This window comes from Labrus bergylta, chromosome 5 (assembly GCF_963930695.1).
Source record: "Labrus bergylta chromosome 5, fLabBer1.1, whole genome shotgun sequence".
NCBI lineage: Eukaryota > Metazoa > Chordata > Actinopteri > Labriformes > Labridae > Labrus > Labrus bergylta.
Window position 1 is genome coordinate 19,543,673 of NC_089199.1, and position 22,258 is coordinate 19,565,930.

Here is a 22,258-nt window from a genome sequence, read left to right on the forward strand (position 1 = left end):
TGTTTTTTATATCTGAAGTGAAGCTGCAGAAAATCTACCATGCTCAATACATACTAAATATTCACAGTGTTTTGTTCATTCAAGCTGAACAGAAGCATATGACCCCTCCCTGTTTCATGGAAATAGATACAGTACAGTAGATCATTTATAGTCTACGGAATTTACTGTGACAGATAACCTATCTGACCTATCACAACACAGGAAAAACCCAAGCGAGGACGGATCTGAAAGTCACACATGTGTTCACAGGGGGCCTCAGTACTGTGGATTTTTTTTTAATATATATATATATATATAAATAAAATGCCACGTCCAGTTAGCTGATGCATGGAAATAAAGGCGATGCAGCCACACTGAGGGCCATGCTTCCCAGCATCCCTCCCTCTCCCTGTTCCCGCCTCGGCGTCCAAGAGCTCGGGCCTCCGGCTGTGTATCCATGACAACCAAATGAGGTAAATGGTTGCAAGAGAATCCTCATCACGACCACCACCCTCACAGGCCTCTTTTGCAGTGGTGCACTAACATAGTATGTGCAAGTGTTTCTTGCATGCCATTCCACATGTCCAATGCACGAATTCCCATTCAGAACTGCGTATGTGATTCTTGGCTTTTTTCTCCCTCATGTTTTTGTGCTGTGACTCTTCTCTCTTTCCAGCTGACATTACAAACCCTGAGGGGGATGTTTGGTTTCAATCTTTGATCATTTGACATCAGATTTCCTCAGTAAGGCATGGTATCATGTTAGCTCATCTCCTGATGTGATGAAGATTAAAATGAGGAAAACATCAATAATTAGCATGAGGGATGGATAAAGAAACACTGACCTCTGTCAGCAAAAGAAAAAAAAACTCCTCTGTTCAGCGCCTCTGTGAGCTAAAGAACTTGACACTGCAGAAAAAAAAAAAGACACTGGAGGCGTCCAGGAAAAAAGTAATCACAGGATAGGATTGCATGCCATCCTTTCATTACACTTATTGCAGATTGTCTAACAGCTCCTAATGGAAGAAATTGTGCATGAACAATAAGATACTTGTTATGCAAGTGGATGGAATTTGATCTTTTTTTTTTTTTTCCAAGTCTTTAATTTCTCTAACACCCTTTCCAAAAATAGTACATCCATTTGCATACCTGCTGTGTGACAACAGTGCAGTGTGAAATAACACGCTGAGTCGTGTTTACAGATGAGCCGCTCTCCTCTGCCGATGTGACGAGACTAAAATCTGTCAACGCCACGAAAAACAGGGGAAGAAATTAACAATTTGTCTTTTCATTATTAACACTCTGCTGGAGATTTCACTTCTCTATGAGATGCACTTAAGCTGTTGTTACATTCTCTGCATGTAGGGCAACGTGTGAGAAAAGGAAACTACTACCAATCCCTGTGCACATTTTAAATGCACATGCATGCATGATGAAGTAAATGCATAAATAATACACTTTTGTCATGCTTATGTGTTTGATTTTACACTCCAATATTAAAGATTTCATCAGAAATACAAGCCAGAGGGCAGAAAAAAAGGATTTTATTTTTTTTAACCAAACATCAATTTACAGCTACACATACGGTCTGTTGTTTGACAGTGTCTGCTTGACATTTGGAAATGCATTCAGATGCAACAACGTCACACCCTTCTGTGTCTCTTCATCTAGATCTGAGCCATTCTGACATTTATCTGACAAAACATAACATTGAATTTGGTATTTTTTTTAAGCAATGTCAAGACAAACTGTACGAAGGCAGCCAACAATGTCTCTGCTCTCCTGGGTGTGCCGTGTCTGAAAAAACTGGGACTGACAGAGTAAATAAATGCTTCATTCTGAAAGGTTTGATAGAAAAATAGACATGAATCTGAACTTTTAACTGCAGGTAACGTAACAGTGCATGCTCTTATGTGCTGATAGTTGTTGCTTAATAAAATGAGTAAGAGAAACAAAAGGTGTCATGCTAATATGCTTCAAGCTCACAGCTAAGCTAACATAATTGTTTGTTCATGTACAGTAACTACACAGTAGTTGGAAATTATAATGATATGTATAAAAAATCTCCATCTGATTGCTTGACTGAGCTCTGCACCTTTACATGCCACTACTCATGCCATTACTCATCTATTCTTAACTTAGCAGCCTACAATTTAGCTTTTCTTGTGGTGTTTAGCATTTCAATATTCATCTTTGTTGCCTGAAACATTTGAACCTGATCCTTTCATGTTAACAATTGGATAAAACCATGGACGTCAGCCATCTGTTACTGCAGGGGGCTATGGAGGCTCATCGGCAGCAGCCGCCATGTTGGAAATCCTGTCTCAGCCTAACTTTCAGTCAACCTAACGACAGGCTGAGAGCTGGAGCTGAGGTAGGTTTTAAGCCTCTTGATGAAGCGTTACATCGCACTCACCTGTCAATCATGTAAATATTTTTTGGGACAAATTAAGAGTATACCCATTTCTTTAGGCACCACTACACCACTGCTTATACTTTTACAGGGCTGCTGGACCTTTGATTGGACAACGGTGTCCAACGGAGGGGTTTAGCAAAGAATCAATTGACTTAATAGGAAAATGTTTTTTTTCCGATGGGCATGTGATTTAAATTTTCCTAAATACATTACATGCACACAGTATAAGTCAAACAATGTTAATAAGGGCGTGGCATCATTGACAAAATATGTGGCAGTACAGAAATTATTAATGTGACAGTCTCGCACCAACACATGGTAAGACATAACCTTGTAAGATTAGTGTGTACAAGAGTCACTTTAACTTTCCGTTTTGTTTTTGTGCTTTTACTGACTGTGTAACAGATGAAAAATAAACGATAAATAAGGCCACATATATTTATCTGTTTTTTTTTGTTGCAAAATGTGCTCCACAAACAATGCACATTCAGGGTAATGACTTGTTCTGAAGGGACACCGGCATTAGGAATTCTCTTTTATCTTTTGTGAAGCATACAGAAAAGATGGCTTCCTATACGCTCATGGCTCTTTTTCTATCTGCTGCATGTTTGCATTAAGAGGCTTGAAATTCTTTCTGCTTCACAGCTCTCAATTTTTGCTGAATTATTTATGCCTTACAAGAAAAGCGATGCCACATACCTTAGCTAAGGGGGGGGATACAGGGAGCTCAGATTGGATTTGTCCAAATCCCAATGGTGGTGGATTTAAACATACATGATGCAAATAACAAAGAGAAGCACGTGTACACTCAGGTCAATGTTTTCCTTCCCTTTCACTGTGCTGTCATTCTTTGCAGAAGCTTTTGATAGAGCAAGACTTTTGATGTCAACAGCTTTATTACAAGACCCTTGGAGACTTTTAGTAAATGAAAATGATGTGCCTACTTCTATTTAATCCTCTAGAGAAAAAACAGCCTGCCCGTCACAGTAAATATCTAATTGTTCTGAAGGGATCTGTGAGCTAAAATAGCAGTGCCACGTACAAACAAAGTGAGAGCACAAGTTCAGTTGCAGACAGACCTGGAGGAAAAAAGCTTATCTTTGGAGACCTTCATTCTTTTACTCAGTAAAATATGTGTCACAGGACCCTAATTTGGCTATAGTACTGCCTCCTATTTCAGAGCGATCCCTACCTCACTAAAATCCACATTAGTCCGTCTATGCAATCACTCCTAAACCCTAATCTTTGGCAGATGAAGACAAAACCAGTCTACATAGTGTAATTAGGGGATGCCATAATCAGCTTCACCGTATAAAGTGCATTATTTGACACAATAGTTCTACTCTATGTTAATACCTTATTTGCCGTAATTTCCAAGATTATACTGTTTTTGGATATCTTTCTATACAGTTCACAGTTCTCAAGCTAAGAAACAAACAGTACATCATTTTTTATTCATAATGTTCATTTACCTGTACATTGTTTTCTTTTGTACATAAATGTATGATTATATAATGAATATACTGCTGTGAGATTGTTTAGACCGGCTGGGAAGTTCCTGCCTACAGTTTGTTAGCTACCTACCATCTTAGCCATCGTCCAACTCCTTCTGGTTACACCTAAAACCTCTGCCACTGTCTAATTTTAAATGCAGAAGCAACAACAGTATTTTGCCTTTTTCTGGAGCATGTGCACCACTTCTGAATGTTGGTGAGAGATGCTGACCATGAAAGACACTGTAGATGGCAGGATATGCCAGCATTGTCATGTTCTAGGCAGTTACATACTGAGGTCATTGGTCGATGTGATATCATTTTTTGATGAGATTTATCAATCTGCACTGTGAAAATCATCCAAACATTTGTCACCTAACATGATTTCAGACTCCATCGTCTAAGTGATTACATGTTTAACAGCTTGTCTAAGACAAAGACTTTTCTAAAAATTGTTTTCTTTGAATATATTTTGATTGTTAGTCTAACTATATTTGTGTAGGCCTAAGACATCGAGCCAAGAAATTGCCGCCATAAAAATGACAGAAGGCTCTAACAGCCAGTAACTGGATCTCTATAATATAATTTTTCATGTGTAGGACGCTCACTATTTTTGAATGGGACTTTGGCTCATTCCTTGGGAATGTCCTTGGTTACCATATTTCACATGTCCTCGTGCCAATACAGCAGCTGCACCCGCACCAGGGCAAGATCCTACCGTTGAACCGTACTGGATATTCACCAGGGAGGAAGCAGCATCTATCACACACTGTCTGCGGTGTCCTCTCATTGTTTGAAGTACCGGGACCATGCTGGCCCTTAAAAAAAAAATCCCCTCTCTCACTCCTCACTCTCCTCCTCATCCCCCTTGGTGCCTTTACTCCAGCGCTGGAAGCAATGCACAGTTGACGCCAGGAAGAAGCTGGTCATGATGGCCACCACAGACACTGAGATGCCAGAGAAAATGATGATGAGCAGGTCCGTTAGAGTCAAGGTGGCCTGGCACTCGCGGAAGCTGTCCTTAGAGAGCTGGGTCAGGGATACTCGTCTGCCGTCCATGGGGAGGGAGCACTCCATGCCTTCCACGCCTGCATCGAAATTGGAAATAAGATTAGACAGACTTACTCGATCAAGGTCACAGTGAGTAAATCATGTTAGTTTTTATGTGCTTTTAGATACATGTATTCACATAGCAGCGCCAGAAATACATCCGTTTTTGCAGACAGAATAACGGCCTCAATACAAAGCAGTAGGGCTGGGAATCTTTGGGTGTCTAAACATTCGATTGGATTTCATTTATTGGGGTCACGATTCGATTGAGAATCTATTTTTGATTCCAAAAAATTCTGGATACTATTTTTGAATGTGGACATACTTCAGGATCTACTCCAGTCATCTGTGAGACTGGCTGAATTTCTTACTGCTCTATTTGGCATTCTACTGAGTTAAAGAGCTAGCCTTAGCACTTAGCAAGGAGTGACTGATTAGCCAACAAAAAAAAAAGCATGTACAAGCAAAAGAAAACGTTTATAATTTCACTGACTTCCCGTTGATTTAAATATGTATTGATGCATGTTGTGCTATTAGCTCATAGCTCAAAGATGCCTATACTGTTCAAAGATCTTAAAGAATAAGAGAAAGTTGTATATGTGTATAAACATGGAAATGTGCATTTGAATATGTTAATTTAGATGGAGAAAGATCCTTAGTTTTCAGGTGCAGGATAAACATTTCTGCTAGCAAGTTATAAATATGCTTTTATGACATATTAAAAAAATGTTTACTGTCTATCATAGGACAACTTTTCCTAGAGGGAAATGCTTGTGTTTATCCCAGAAAGCATATCTAACATTTGTTTTACACACTGAATATTTTTGCACTCTGGTTAGTTTTTCTTTGTCAATGTCTCTGGGATCTTCTTGGGACAATCTGGAGAAATGCTACAGCTCCTTTTACACGACAAAGAGTAAAACCCACCACATTTAATTTAAACTGTCTTGTATTTGTGTTTGCACATATACCATTCAGATAGTGTGCTGTGTTGTAAAAGATCTGAATTCAACAAAGTACTGCAGAGTGAGAGCCGATTTAATAACTCTGAGGTCAATCAGAAGTCTTCACTTATGAGCTGAAGTTGCACTGTGTATACAGTACACCCACCCACAGCATGACTGCATCTTCACTGTGGGAAGAAAATCAAAATAGAGAGAAACAGTGAAACACAGTGATACTATAGTCTGTTATATCTTCATCTCCTGTCCGGTAAATAATACAGTTATTACTCTTTTGTGCTTTTTAAAAAAGGACCTACTCTTGTCCTACTGTTTCTGTAATGAGTGTATGTCGCCTTCCTGTGCCTGGAAACCAGACACATCTGTAAGCATGTTGTGTTCAAGGTTTAAGGGATAAAACATGTCTGAATCATTTTGATTGGAGCTGCCAGCAGGACATCGTAAACCTCTAAGAATACTCGTCCTCATTAGATATGACTCCTGGTTACGTCTGAAAGAAATGACTAATGTATTGGTACGGAGCATTGTGAGACAGGGGCACCTTGACCAAACTCATCTCAAGATTAAAGTAGAATAAATCAGCTTGTGCTGCTTGCTGTGTCTGTCTCGGTCACTTTCACATAGTTTATTATTCAGACATTATTTCAGTGGAAAAGGACAGCGCCTGTGTATTTCACGGCGGGTACATGTCCTCCAGTAAGTCTTTTTTTACAGTCCTGATTACAGATGACATCAGTCCTCTGATACCACATACGGCGTGTTTATAACCACTATTTTAACTGGACCACTTTATCAACCATGACTTTAATTTGATGCCCATGCATTATACATATCTTTTTATTGACATGCTCTAACCGTTTTCCATAAAGGCAACAAATAGCTTCATATTGTCAATGTGTTGGATGACCAAGTAGACATACTGCTGTGGATGTTAGCTTATAGGTGGGTAGAGATGGAGCCTTGCAATGTGGGTGGCTACTTTCCACAGATACTGCACATGCAAATCCAAACACACTCGGCTGGACACTCAGCATTATTTTCAGCATGAGTTCTTTTTAAATACAGATCCAAAATCTTCTCACATGATTCCCTATCATTACGTTCACTCATCAAACTTGTTTTTATTATACATTACAGCTTCTGGAAATTACTTTGGAATATTAAAGTTGAGAGTGTCATTTGGTATTCACAAAAAACTGAATGAAACCGTCAAATCCTGGTTAATATTGCTTTGGAGACCATATCTCTAGACTGTGTGGGCCTGGGTAATTTGCATTTTGATTGACAGTTGTGGGGTCTTCACATAACGATGTTGCTTGTGACAATCGCAATAAAGCAGCTTTACACGATCTCTATTTGTAAAGAGCCAATTTAAGACAAATGTCATCTCTAGACACTTTCACAAAAGAGCAGGTAAAAGACCTTATACTGCTATATTATGACACAAAAGAGCAATCTCTGGCCCTTTCCGAATAGCCACAGTTCAACCAAGTGGAGACTTTTCAGTAGACTGAACCCTCGTGGTCATTCAGTGGGCATTTTTTGGGTCCACCTCAGTAGACTGAACATTTCAGGATGGATGCTAACTTCCGGGTTTTGTGCGTGAGGCAAGCTAATGACGCCACTTCCACCCTGAATGAATCAGAAGAAGTAGAAACAAATATTCGCCGACTGAACAGTAGGTCCTAACAGTATACAAACGGATAGAAGGGACTGTCTGATGTCAGATTGTGTAGGCACTTTGCAATTCAGAAGCTCACTATTAAATGATGCAGGTTCTACAGAAAAACACACACATTTGTTTGCCACTTTTAAAAGGCAGTCATTATGTCGCTGTTAACATGTGAACCTGATGTTTTAAAAGAGTCTGACCTATTGTTGATAGACATCTTTTATAAATGCCATGGTGACCCAAAAGCTTTGAAACTGAGTACTTGTAATGGAGAAACATCTTGGTAAGCATTTGTCTTCTTTTATTGTTGTGCATCCATCTATTGTCGTTCATCTTTGAGCATCCACCATCTTTTTACTTGTTTGTGTTACTCTGAAAATGTCTGCAAGACTTTAATTTCCACCACAAAACCTCCAACAAAAGCGGTACATGTGGCAAGATCATTGTGACCATTTCCTCTCATTGAGCTTATAGTCATAAGTAGTGAAAGATTAATTAAAAGAAGTGGACTACAAGTTAACATAAAGTAAGCACAACTACAAACGGTGGCAGATGGTGCTGAGCATTTGGGGCCGCTGTGCACTGAAATAATCTGTGCTCAATTCCCAAGTCCTCTACACACTTTTTTTGAAATGATTTCATCTTCAATTAACACAAATATAAATATTCATTATTCAAGGCCAAATTATTTCCCCCAAAATATCTGAGCTTTTAATATGCTTTTAGAAAAGCATGACTCAACAGCAGTTAATGGAGCTTTTTTTTTTTTTTGGACTCTTATTTTCAGATGAAAATGAAATGTGTCCCAGTGCAACAATGGGGCACGTTAATGTATTTTTAATAGTTTCACAGTGATGATGGAGGTGGTTGGCACAGAGAAGTCAGCTGTTCAAGCTTTGGCTCCACATGCAAAAGCTTGTATCAGGAAAAAATATATCATTTGCTCCTCTTTTTTTGCAGGCGAGATAAAAAAAACTAAACAATGAATATTTAAAATAACCATACATACTCTTTTAAATTACTTGTTGCTACCTGCAAATGTAATTTTAGGTGCTGCTATGTTTATTTAGTTTGGGAGTATAATTCATACCTATTTATAGTATGTAACCAGTTTAAACCACAGGCAATAACACATGGACAATGTCTCAGCGACTTTACCCATCGATTTCTGAAGGTGCATTAAGAAGCCAGACGATGGTAAAGCCATGTCAATCAATTGTTATTTGTGTAGCACCAATTCATAACAAGTTTTATCTCGAGGCACTTTACAAAAGAGCAGATAAAACACCTTACTCATTGTTAAGAAAATGGGATATGGGGAGATGGGATAATATGCAAGAAGTATTTCTCCTTTGTCCACACTTCCTCGCCGCTGAGGTGGAGGTCGGAGCATGGCCATACATGAATGAGGGCGGCGGTGGTTGTGGGGACGACATGTAGGAAATGTTGTCTCCCGCTAATTTTTGGTCAACCAATCAACAGACAAAGAAGTAGAGTCAAGGTGGCATAAAGCCTCCTGGAAAACAGCTGCAATCAACCCACCTGTCAGTCATTTATGCAAATGTTTGTATACTCTATGGTGCAGTCTTTTGCACTTCCACATTTGCTTCATTTTCACAGCAAAGGTTGTCTCTTTGTTTTAAACAAATACAAGTTGTTTTCAATGTGCTGGTTTTGTTGCTGTCAGGAAAATACACAGGACAAAAAGCCAGACTCCAACAACAACAGCACAAGTCTAATCTAACACACTTGGACGGGATCACATCCACTGAGTCAGAAGAAAATCCTGCACCAAGAATGAAGCTCCCAGCTGATAAGGAGCCAACACACACACACACACACACAGTCCCGGTGCATCCAAAGACGAGCACGCTGATTCCTGGCATGATTTACCACATGTCTAACATATGTTGTGAGAATTAAACGATTTAAAGACACGTTCACAGCCTGCTGCAAACTGTCTAAGAAACATGCAAGTCTACTGAAGGGGCTGTTTTGATCTGCTCAGCCTTAAATCATGATACAGTTAAAGATAGTTACATTCATCTGGGAATCATGTGCTGAAAATAATTGGTTTTGAATTGTATATTCTAATAGATGTGTTGCATAACTAACCATATGGCTCACACTGTAAAAGTATCAGTTCAGTTTCCCAATTACAATTTGGCTCAGCAGGGCATTTAGAGAAGTTCACTTTTTACTTAAATAGTCTCTCAAAGCAGGAGCTGGTCCTTGGACTTAAAAACCAAGGTAGGTTTACTCTATCACAGTAATACATAGTGGATTGTTGTCAAACTACGATACTATTATGTATTCTTAAGGTTAACATTTTGATGGAAGTAAAGCAACTTCAAGCTAACAACATTCACTCACAAATGCGGAGTATAGATGTATAGAAAATAACGCTGTGTTAAAGGTCACATATCATGCAAAATACACTTTGCGATGGTTTTCTAACACCATTTTCTAATATTTGTCAACAAGCCTTGCGCAATGATGGGAAAAGTCCACCCTCTCCGTCTTTTGCCTGCTCCACGTTTCAGAAAACATGTGTTCAAAAAGGCTGTTTGGAGATTTTCCCTTCATCACATCACAAAGGGCAGTAACCCCTCCCCCAGGTGGGCAACACTACCACAGCTAGGTGTTTGTTCTGCCCTAATCCACCCAAGCACCTTCCCAAGGACCTGCTGTCCTATCTGTTTGTGCAGGAGATAAATGGTTCTTATTTAGTGCACATAGAAACCGGGTCTTTGACTTTAAGAAGGTTCTGTCTGGTCTTGCCTGTATTATACTTTACTTTATTATTAACATGACTTAAATTATGGTGTCAACAAGAGTTACAGGATTATAACATTTGTGATCAAAGAGTTTTGCAAAGCCTACACTTTTGGTTGTCTGAGAGGTATGTGAATACTGTATTCGTTCATGTATTTGTCTTTTATTACATTCCATATTTAACCTAAATAAACATACACAGGATTTGTCAAATGGGATTCTCACTGAGCTGCGTTGTTGCTGTGAAGAACTAAAATCCCACGACAGAGAACAGACTTTTTTTATTCTATGAAAAGGGGGAATAACTGAAGCTGAGCCGGGGCATTTTGCCAAAACAAGCAATATAATAGTTTTATCAGTCTGTCAAGCATTGCTGTGAAAAAATGTGTAATCTTAGTGTCAGAGGGTATACATGTTTTGTGACCTCGGTTTAGAGATGAGGCAGTGCAGACGCAGGTCTGATGTGCAAGTTCTGCCTCGTTTTTTTTCATGTGAGCTGCTTTATGTCACATCTCACCAACTACAACTTAAAATATTTGAGAAAGCTTATGCCACACACACAGAGTTTTTGACACTTATATTCCTACTTAGTAAAAAAAACTGCCAGAATGTCAACAAAATGGTAGCAAAATGAAGGCAATAAAAATCCCATTATTGTAGCAGTTTCGGGCGCACTTTCCATTTATCATGTGCAACTACAATGCCAGCGGATTTCTCCAATATCAGAGAAAAATGTGTCAATCTTCCCATATCCAAATAAAGAGGGGATTCGTAATTTTGTCAACAAAGAATGTTTGAATGCAGTGTTACTTTACTGAAAAGCCTAAAATGCTAATTAATAACAGAAACTATAATGCTTCAAACTCAATCAATCAAACTTTATTTGTATAGCACTTTTCATACACCACAAATTGCTTTACATAAAAATAAATCAAAAAGCAACAATATGACTGCATCACAATCCAAGAACTAAGGTAAGAAATAAGTCGATCAAAACAGGCACTGACAGACTGAGGAAACGTTAGCATTCAGCGCACATCAGCCAACTTCACTTCAACCGTCTTTGCAGTTTCATCTGCTTCTTCACCCCATCAGCCTCAGACGACGTCATCAGCCAACACCTCCACCACAAGTATCTGGACTCCACAGATGGATAGATGCTGCAGACATCCTTCGATCACCCTTTCTCCATGTACAGTTCAATCATCAAAGACTCTCTGACAATATTTCAATATCCCACCACATCTATGTCATCTTTGTAAAATACATTTTTATCTTTGATTCAATTTCTTTGGTCTCCTGAATGATCAGTGTTAAGCACTTGAGTTACACAATATACACAAAATTAAGACCCACAATTTGAACTCAGTACAAAATAATGGCCTAGAGAAACAAAATGATTGGCTGACCAAAAGGTAGATTCATGCGCCAGCTCTTTACACTCCAATCAGCCTTTAGTTGACGCTCTACAATGACTTATATTGACATCTCCTGCTGGTTAACCACACGCTTGAGAGTTTAAACAGATTAATTAAATAATGAGTGTGTTATTTGGCAATTGTGGATGAAACCTATTTTTATTTCACATTCTACAGTTTGTGAGTAGACATGCAAGGATTATATCCAAGGGTCAAATAAAGGTTGAGCATTTGCTTGTCGGTTTTCTGTGAGCCTAGCTGCCAAAACCTACTTATTGTGAGAAATCCTTTATATAAAGCCTGAACAGTCAAACCAGAAAACACAAAACAGAACACATTAGCGAAGAAAACTAGAAGAATGAAATTTTAAAAAGGGCTTTATGTGGTGCTCAGCAAGTTTCTGGGCAGACTTATTGAGAGTCAGAGGGTCAATATCAACTCTGCAAAAGGAAAGCTGATAACAGCAAATTTCAGAGTTCATAAACGGCCCAAATGCCACTATGATCTCACAAAAGTGGTGTAGATGCAAGGTACCATCAATAGTAACACAAATCATGGCATTAAACTAGGGAGGCAGTGCTATGTTACATTCCTTGTGTGAGTAGCTGATGGATTGCATTTACGATTACAGCCAGACGAGAGGATGGGTTATCTGCTGTCCAAGCCGTGATTGATTTACCTCACTGTGATGAACTGGTATTAGAGGCTTGTTTCCCCTCCCTTTTTCAACACCACACTGTCTGTCCAGATTGATGTCTGCGCCAATAACAAAGGCAGAATCACCTCAACCTTACATTTGCAGACTCCTGCAAGAGTTCTTAATCATGCTTTAATACACCCCTAAGTTAAATACTTGATACTGACTGGCCAGTTATGTATAGCAATGGTCTGCTATGCTCCCTAAATTGATCACCGTTGTTAAGAGTAACAAACTATGGATAACATGTTTTGCATGACGGAGCTGATTGTGATGACAATAACTAATCAGACCTATTTGTTTTTTTGTACCAGGCTGGAAACATGTTAATTTATGATGTAAGAAACGGCTTTCTTGCCAGTCATGTGTATGTGACTTCTGGTGTTCCTGGAGCCAGCCTCAAGTGGACACTCTTTGAACTGCAGGATTTATTGGCTTCATTTTTCAAGACAGGAGGTTGTCGCTTGTTAATAAGTGTGTATAGCAAGTGGGTTGTTATTGAAGAGTTCCTACAAGCACACTTTACATTATCCCATAAAAAGTCTCCACTTGTTCCTCAACACCTTGGATCTAGATGCTGCTCTAGGCAATCCAGTTGAGATGACTCAAAACTGTCTCCTTCCTACATTATTTAATGAAAGGAATGTTCTAGTCAAGTCCAGTACTCATTGGATATTGATGGTATAAAGCAGACATAATTAAAAGAGATGGGGGAATTATTCCATAATGATCCCAGGAAACCAGAAAGAAAAAAAGATTTGAGACTCATACAAGAAGAGGGAAGGGAGTGTGAGTTGGAGAGGAATAGAGAGGAGAATGCGTATGAATGCACAAAATGACAAGCATTCATGTGACAGGGAGGCGAGAGTGAATCATTCAGCAGGGGATTCCTTCTGCGTGGAAACTCGCTGACATCACTGTACCAAAGGCAGATTCAAATCTCATTACTAAAGCATGTATTCACACATGGGAATGTGCCGATTTCCAAATGTAAGAGATGCTAGTTAGAAAGGGAGGACTAGTACACGTCTTTTCCCCTTTTCACTACAGTATAAAGCTGTTTGTCTACTGTCACATTTCATTATGAAGAAATGACTAAAAATGCTGATCTTAGCAATTCATGCTTCACACTGCACCACACACAGGCAGAGAGGAAAGCACCCATCATGCACAGTGCTGCACACCGCCAGTGAAATAAAGCTTTTGGCTTTTCACCTTTTATTTCTGATACTGGCAGATTATCCCTCTCTGCTCATGTACATGCAGCAGCTGATGCCATCACACTGCGTAATTCAAGTCCACTTTTTCACACTCTGCTCTCCCTTGCCAGCACTCACTCTCGCTCACATCCTTACTTTAAATAAACATTAAATTAGGCCAGGATAAAAGAAGCTGTCAGCCTGAGTTAATGAATTAGATATTTTCTCATCACAAACCCGTTGAGTAGTAAAAGATAGCAGCGAGAAGTCAGTGTAATATGGGGCAGTATGGCATAATGTGCATATGCACCCTGTCCTCACTCCCAAGATGACTGTAGAATATGGCAGCTTGGTCAGTCGCCCAGATTTTAGGTGCCTGTCTATAATTTAAGGAGTACATCTTTAATTTTCTCTTTGATGGGATGTTAAAGTCAAGTGTCTATAACTGCTTAGGGCAGAGGTTGGTGGTGATGGATGGGTCAGTAAAAACATGGGGCTGGATACTGTTTACGTCCTATACCATGCAGTAAAAAAATGATTGACAAATTTAGCTGTATTACTAGCACATGCTACTACTTGTATAAACCCAAGCGGCTTAGTTTTTTTGTCTAACCATAATACATTTTGGGGCCTTAATCCAACAAAACTGCAAACGTTTCATACAGAAATCTGATCTAGCATTACATGACTTCCAGCCAAGACTTCCTTTCCCATGGAGCAATTATACTGCAGATGCAAATGGATGTAGGTATGGCATTTGTGCAAATTGTGTTACACCTGCCTTGCTGTCGACACAGCATGCACTAAAGCATACAGCGTGATATGTAATTGGTCAATACAGCCTAGTGCTACTAACAAAAAACAGAACACCTTCCATGCAGAAAATCCAGACTCCTTCATTTGTGTATTCAGAGATTCACGCTGCTTCATTTTAAAAGTCTAACTGAATGTTCCTTATTAATTATAACTTACTTGGCCATGGATCTCTGCATGTTCCTGACATTAAAGTGGTACCTTGAAGGTAATATTTGGAACCTCAGGACAATGGAACAAGCCGCCCTATTTGATGTGTTGGAAGTGAGAATATGTTATTTGTGTGGTTTGTTGTGCTGGTCAGTGGCTTCACCTTTTCAGCGTTTGGTTTGTGGTGTGATAAGAACTCCCTGGGAAGAAACTCTATACACTATGAAGGAAAATTCAGACTTTGACCCCGTCACCTGAACTGCCACTTTGTAGTGAAACTGTTCAGGGCATGTCTAGTGTTGATAGCACAGTCTCGATAGGCTTCAGCCTCAGTGTCTCATGGGAGTTGGCCTGCTCTGCCCTGTAGGCAGCTCTGGCTCCAATTACCCTGGCCAATGTGCCGCAGAACTGTGTCACTCTGAATTATACATGGCCTTTGTTCATCCTTAACCCAAGAGCACTGGAGACAGCAGTGGATCATGTTTACACTCATCCTTCCGTTAAAACATTTATGAAGCAGATTGGTGGCTAAAAAACTGACAAAAATGCACCCAAAAAAACAGGATGGACACAACTTAGCTGTACTGTGTGTCTGTTTGTTAACACTCGATGGTGTGTAGACGAGACAATGCACTGACTTCCACCCATTCGTCATGCTGACCTGCAGTAATCAAAGTTATGCAAACAGGAGAGTGTGCTGCTTTGTGAAGTTGAAATCACAGGGGAAATCAAGATGTGCAAAATGGAATGGGAATTGGGTTTACAGCATGGGCTCTGCAGCTGCTACATTATGCAGGCCATCTCACTGGGAACCATAGATATCTCAGGATGAATTCTAAAACAGCAATTCACTTCTCTCAATTTTTTTTTTTACTTTTTTAAATTAGTTAAAGATTTTCTACCCGTTACTGATGCATTTTCTTCTATCAAACCAATAAACCTGACTTAAGGCCTGTAATGATATGTGCTTAATATTGAAAGAATTGACAGGCTTCTTCACCAACACTTGTACTTTGTCCTGGTATACTACAGTTGGTACAAGTTACTAGCCTTTCTAAAAAACCTTTCAATTGCAATATTCTATGTATAGCAGAATATTATAATGAATGTAGGCCATCTGATAGCAGCGAAAAGGTGGTAAATGAACTCTACTTGTAGAGCATGTTTCTAGTCTTCTGGACACTCAAAGTGCTTTACAGCACGTTGCACTCACCCATTCAAAAACACATCGACACACTGATGGCGGAGGATGCTATATAATATGCCAATACTTATAAGGATCCTATTCATACACAGTCACACACTTCTGGCCATTCCATCAAGAGCAATTAGTGTTCAATGTCTAACCCAATTACACTTCAGGGACTGGGATTGAACCAGAAACCTTCCAGTTGAAAGATGACTGACACAGCCACATAGCCACAGCTCAAATGAGCATGCTAACACCACTGGCATGTAATGGAGACATTAAATATTTGTATTGTAAAAAGTTTCTGAAGCCTAAAGATACAATGTCTCAAAAAAATTCCCCCAAAATTTTTTGAATTGAAAAATTAACTACACCTATATATTTGTTTGTTCCTTGAATATTTCCAACTGTTATCAAAGCCAGACATTTCCTTAATTTTCTAGTTGTAACTGGCCGTGTCTTGGTACAGCAGACAGGTCAAAGACCGCTATGTAAGGAAGCGGGAGCTGCTACTGAAAGCTGCTCTACTGTTGTAAGTGCTGCTGCAATAAAAACGTAATGTAACTTATTCTCGGCTACATTAACCAATGTAGTAATAAATTATCTTCCCCAAGTCTGTTTCATCCGTCAGTATTGACTGAAGTCAACTCAAGAGTTTGTTTTCAATGGGGTGGGGGGTGGAGTAGCAGAGAATATCACTCCCATGATTCCCCGCCAACCTCAACGTCACTCTTCTCATTGTTTTGATTCAGAGCTCCCTGGTATCGGAATTGTCATACTGTGCGTTTCACACAATAAATAACATTATTTCCTTACTTTAAAATGTTAATTTAACAATACTGTATAAAACCTATATCATTTAAGTTCCATTATCGTATTGTGTTGTACAATTAGCCTGCATGCAGAATTAGCAATGGAACAAATATGCTGTCAATTGGAATAAAAGCTTGTACCTTTTTGTGTTTTGAATATTAGCAGAAATCTTAGTTTTATGAGGGCCCACATGCATATAAAGTAACTTCTTATATTTGTTATATGACTTAACATCAATGAACACCCAACAACCATGGGTATGAAACAAGCAAACAGATGTACAAATTAAAAAGTAATTTCCGTCTCTCTAATGGATTTTCTCTTTTAAGAACCACAATGATGGAGGTAGTTCAAGCTGATACACATTGGAAAGCTAATCAAGTCAACTTCATTGACTAATGAGAATCCATCTGTTATTGTGTAACCACTTTTCAAAACAGCGTTCCAGGGAATAGGTCATAGCAGTTTTCCTGATCGAGAGCTCAGTCATTATGTTAATTAGGTCTGGCAGTATGATGCCTGCATGTGTGAACTGTCTGTGCTCATAAATCCAGCTCACTATAATCCTGCCTGCTGCTATTGTTCGATAGTGGTCTGTACACCACTTAAAAATTTTCTGCAGTACTCAGTACAAGCCATCGGTAGAGAAACATCCACAGATAATAAACTCAGTTTTAGGGTTGCAAAAAATTAAAAGCATAACTGCATAATAACCTTTTGTCATTAGGAGTTGCTAGTTTTTAGTAGTGGACTGTCCTGCATTTAGTAAAGTCTATAATTATACCTTAGGGAAGAGGAAAACTAGTTTTAGAGGATAATTTCAGATCAGTGTAACAATTTTGTCCTCTCTGACCTGTCACAAAACTAATTTACATTGCCTAAGAAGGCATGAGCTAAAATGATTATTATTCCTAAAGCTGTAATGTTTTTTGTCACGCAATCCTCCAGCATGATAAAAAATACAAAGTCCATTGTGTGTGTGTGTGTGTGTGTGTGTGTGTGTGTGTGTGTGTGTGTGTGTGTGTGTGTGTGTGTGTGTGTGTGTGTGTTTAGTCCAAGCTGGTGGACTGGTCTCTGGGGTTATAAAACATACACTCACTGATGGAGATGTAAGAGCTGAATATGAGGTGAGATACGCATTACTAACTCAATTTAAGCCATGTATACTGGGGCCAGTTGGCAGCCATGCCAGCAGCTTGGCCGGGACTTGGGCATCTTCTTTGTTGTTGATGTCTGCCTGGCCGGCACTGCTAATGCAATTCATTATGGCTTGCGTTTGACAACACTTAGAAACAGTGATGAATGCATTTGCAGCCCCTTACTAGAGGGAATAAGGTATTGTTGCCAGTTTATCAATTGTGCATCCTCACCGGCCCAAACTTGTCAGTTTTTTGGGGCAAATGCATAAAATCTGGAGGAGAAAGTGAAAGCATTTTCAATAGCCCAGAACACCATGGCCTAAATGTTTGTTAGGAGTTTACTTTTGTGAAGTGTCAGCAGTTTGCAACAGCCAGTCCGTTTCTTCGGGGAGCTGAGCTAGAGATTTTTGCCTGCCAGAATTACAAATACATTTTCATTCTCATTCACCAAAAGAAAACTTTCTGTTAGGAAATATTTTGAATAACAAAAGACATACCATGGTTTACTCATGTTGTATGGTGTACGCCTGCCTTGTGTGTGTCCTATCTGATGCTACTGTATGTAAGCCTTTCTCACTTTCTTTAAAAATCCTGTCTTGAGTCAGAAGATTTGTGCCACAGCTATATAAAAAAAAGGAAAACAACTGTTCTTTTGTTTATACAGGTTGACATTTCACACCTCAAACAACCTTGGAATGTGTGATAGAAATAAATGCTCCCACTCCTTATCTGTGCACTGTTATACATAACACCCTGCACCTGAACATGTACTCTGTGTAAAAGCTGAAATATGTTTTAAAAATGCACCTGGAAACCCATGGCCATATACTTGACAACACTGCAAGAGGCAGTCATATAATTTTATAAGTGTAAGACAACATCTTGTAACGTGTCAAATCTAACTTTGATCTGAATATGATTTCAGCACGAGCTGCTAGTCATGTGTGGCTGAACTGTCAGATCTGTTTATTTTTTGCCTCTGCAGCTCCCACGTGCTGGCTTGCACTTATGAGATAACTGCTGTCTGTGTCCTTTGTAAAGGACATTAGCAGTAATATACCGTACATACGGCTGACCTTCAGTTACAATATTTCTAGTTTCCTCCAAAGAAAAACAAAACAAAGATGATTTCTCAAGGAGTAAATGCCGTCTGACACGTGTTTTGGATAAAATATACTGTCGACTTTAAGTAAACAATATTAACAGAGATTTGATCATTTGGGATGGTTTGTGTTTTATCTGAACATAATATCTCTAGCAAACCCCCTAAAAGTCCAGCATCTGTAGATGCTGAGACAAATCAGCTCCAAGTTACGAGATCTTACCCACAGCAAAATACTTCTAAAGGGACTTGATGCTCCCCTTTTTCTTTGCTCTGATATGTAAGCACGCATTCACACTGCCTTGCAAACTCAAGCACACCAAAACTTTGGCCCAGTTGTTATCTAACTGAACACTTCAGGCTGAATCACATTGGAAGATGGATCCATAGTAAGGCGCTTAATATTCACATGTATAGGGCAATAAAAAAAAAAGAATTTTGGTAGGGGTTAAATTTCATTTGAAAAAAATCAATTACGGCATTTTTTGATTTACAGTGTTCTCAAAAAAAGCAATAGTTATACGAATAAACACCATAAATAGAACCTGCAAATTGATCGATTTGACAACCACGCAGGATAGAGGTCAATCCTCAGCTTGTATGCACAGTGAAATGTGGAACCATAGAAACTGCAAGCTCAAATTCTTAATATCAGTTGTTCAGTTTCTTTATCCACATTTGAACATAATTGCCTATTTAACTGGGGTCTAATTTTAGATTAGAAAACAAAAAAATCTTGTTTATAACACATCCAAAGAAGTGCTATTGTCCTGTATTACACACTCATATTCTCAAACCTTACATGCTGTTGGAGTGGAGGAAGAAAGAGACTAAATTAGAACAAGAGGGAGGGAGGGGGGTTTCCCCTCCTACAGGGAAACATAAATAGACCAGAGCAGTGTTATGGTAATGGGTTTGTCATAATACTGTTGTATGTTGTGCTCAGATACGCTTTATTTGGGTTAAGCACATTGAAAGCAAAAGCTTCTGATGCTGCTGCTTACCGTTTGGAAGCTTGTGACTGTTTTCCATCAGCCATTCGAACAGGCTGGCAAAGTTGCAGTTGCACACCCAAGGGTTACCCTCCAGCCTCACCACCCGTAAGGAGGGCAACTGACTTAGTGCCCCCACCTTTAGGGTAGACAGTGCATTACGCTCCAGTTCCAGTTCTCTTAGAGAGGTGAGGCCAACGAAAGCCTCCTCACTCACCATGCTCAGATACGGGTTGTTACCCAGCCGCAGTTTGATCAGGCTCCGGGACTCCCCAAATGTCCCCTTAGGGATTTCAGTCAGATTGTTGCTCCCCAAATCAAGGAACACAAGCCTTGAAGAGGTGCTGAGGGTCCCTTGTTCTATGTGCGAGAGGGAGTTGTTCCGGAGGTCAAGGTAGACCAAGTCACTGTACAGAACCAAGAAGTCCGAGGGGATGCGGGGTATCCAGTTGTCGGCAAGCAACAGCCTGCGCACATCCAGAGGGATCTCATCAGGTAAACGGGTCAGCCCACGGCCGCTGCAGTCCACAGTGTGAGGATCTGGGCACAGGCAAGTTGCTGGGCAGTTTTCCCCCCGGGTCAATAAGACAGAGGACAGCAAGATGAGGATAAGTTGGAGCCAGCAGGCACATGGCAACATGGTCAAGGGGGTGGAATGAATTATGGGGGAAAGAGGCTCGGGGTAAGGGTGAGTAGGAAAGGGGTTGGTGGGTGTAGAGAACAAGAGGGTGAGGGTCAGAGGGCAGGAGATCAGGAAAGGGGAGGGAAAGGGGGTAGTGAACAAGGGTGGATGGGGCTCAATCTTCTTGAAGGAACATCTCGCCGTTGTAGAGATAGAAATCTGGAAGGGCTCAGGAATTGTGAGACGGCAGAGCAGCAGCCAAAACTGGTTTCCAGGAGATCATATAGCAAGCTGCTGGGATAGAATCGCAGACTGCACGCTTTGAAGGAGCAAAGAGAGGGAGATAGTAAACGGTAAGGAGCAGGAGAGCAACAAAGACTTACAGAGAAGGGAGGGTAGCTTAAAGGAGGTAAATAGACACGAGCGTGCTGGGATTGATAATAAGCCAGGGGCACAGACAAGGGAGAGGGGGGTTGAGGAGGGGGCTCTGTCCGCCACGCTACCCCACAGTTGATCCGGCAGCAGTGACAGACAAAGACAATAAGGTCTCTGACACAAAAGGAAATATGAAGCTGTGATTCAAGCATGACAAGCAAAGAATAACATCATTGCATCCCTCCATTAGTCCGAGGTCTCTGTGTCGGTCTGAAGCGAGAGAGAGAGAAGCTCACGGAACATCGCTCAAGTGTGTGGTAAGGTTGTCCCCCCTTATTATTGCCTCTCTATCTCCCAGTTCCCTGCAACATGCTGTGAAAACACAGCACGGCTCACTCTGGCTCCGTATCAAGGCTGTGTTGCTCTGCAGAGAGAATCCAAATGTCCAGACAGCAGCCTCGTGGATGCAGATAGTAGAGCTGAGCTGCACACAGCCATGCCAATCCAACGTCTGCCTCTGAATCTACCACCGTTTATCTCATGCCCTCTCCCCTCTCCCTGTTTCCAGGGAGGCGTGCCTGAACCACGCTGTCAACATGTGATGTCACTTCCTAGTGTGAAAAAAAAAAAAAGGATGAGCAGATGTGTCTGAAAATGTCAGAAATATAATTATGATGGGGCTGTTTTTTAATTCAAGCTTATTTAGCTGCTTGTCCTTTTTACAAAATATTAAAGCAAATATGAAAGCAAATCAGCCTTAATTACAAATTTTGCAGCCTCCTTGCCCTCCATAAATTTACATTTAAATTTACATTTAAAACTCAAAATGCAGCCTTAAAAAATTCAAAATTAAATCTGTAACAATGGGTTGTCTAGCTGCTAAAAGGAAAATTATTTTGAAATGGAAGATTGAAACTCCAAGCTTCTTTAAGTATTTATTGACGCCAACCTCAACATTCTGGGTGGTGAAAAACACAGGAGCCATTAGTCTTAAGCCATAATGCAGAGAAGATGATTAATTCAGACTGCGTGTTGAATTTCCCAAATGGGATTTGCTTCGACAGGTAAATGTAATTAGACCAAGGTTGTTGCAGAGTGATGGCGAATTAGACCTGTGGGGACGAGGGTAGCGTGAAATTTCTAAGGAAGTAATGTTGTCATGGATGGTAATTGTGTACTCCCTGCTCGAGGCATCCACTGAAGTCAGACCAGTCCACAGCTTCACCAGCGCTGTTGATTCAGTGCCACCTGAGAAACGAGCAGGTTCTGTATCAGAAGAGATTTTAATCAGTCAGGATATCATAACTAGAAACTAGAAAAGTGGCATTTTTCCATTTGTTTCCTATCTACAAATTTCAACCTTACATCTCACTTTAATACTACAAAGTCATTGCTGTCTCAC

At 40.0% G+C, this 22,258-nt stretch overlaps 1 protein-coding gene across 1 annotated transcript; it reads right to left on the minus strand.

The window, feature by feature from the left end:
* Positions 1–1,507: 1,507 nt before the first annotated feature.
* On the minus strand, positions 1,508–21,417 carry lrrc38b (leucine rich repeat containing 38b). The gene is made up of 2 exons (XM_020643407.3): positions 19,872–21,417; positions 1,508–4,976 (listed from the first exon to the last, which is right to left on the minus strand). The coding sequence occupies exons 1-2, from the start codon at positions 20,497–20,499 to the stop codon at positions 4,729–4,731; spliced, it is 876 nt and encodes a 291-aa protein (XP_020499063.1). The 5' UTR covers positions 20,500–21,417; the 3' UTR covers positions 1,508–4,728.
* Between the last annotated feature and the right edge of the window lie 841 nt (positions 21,418–22,258).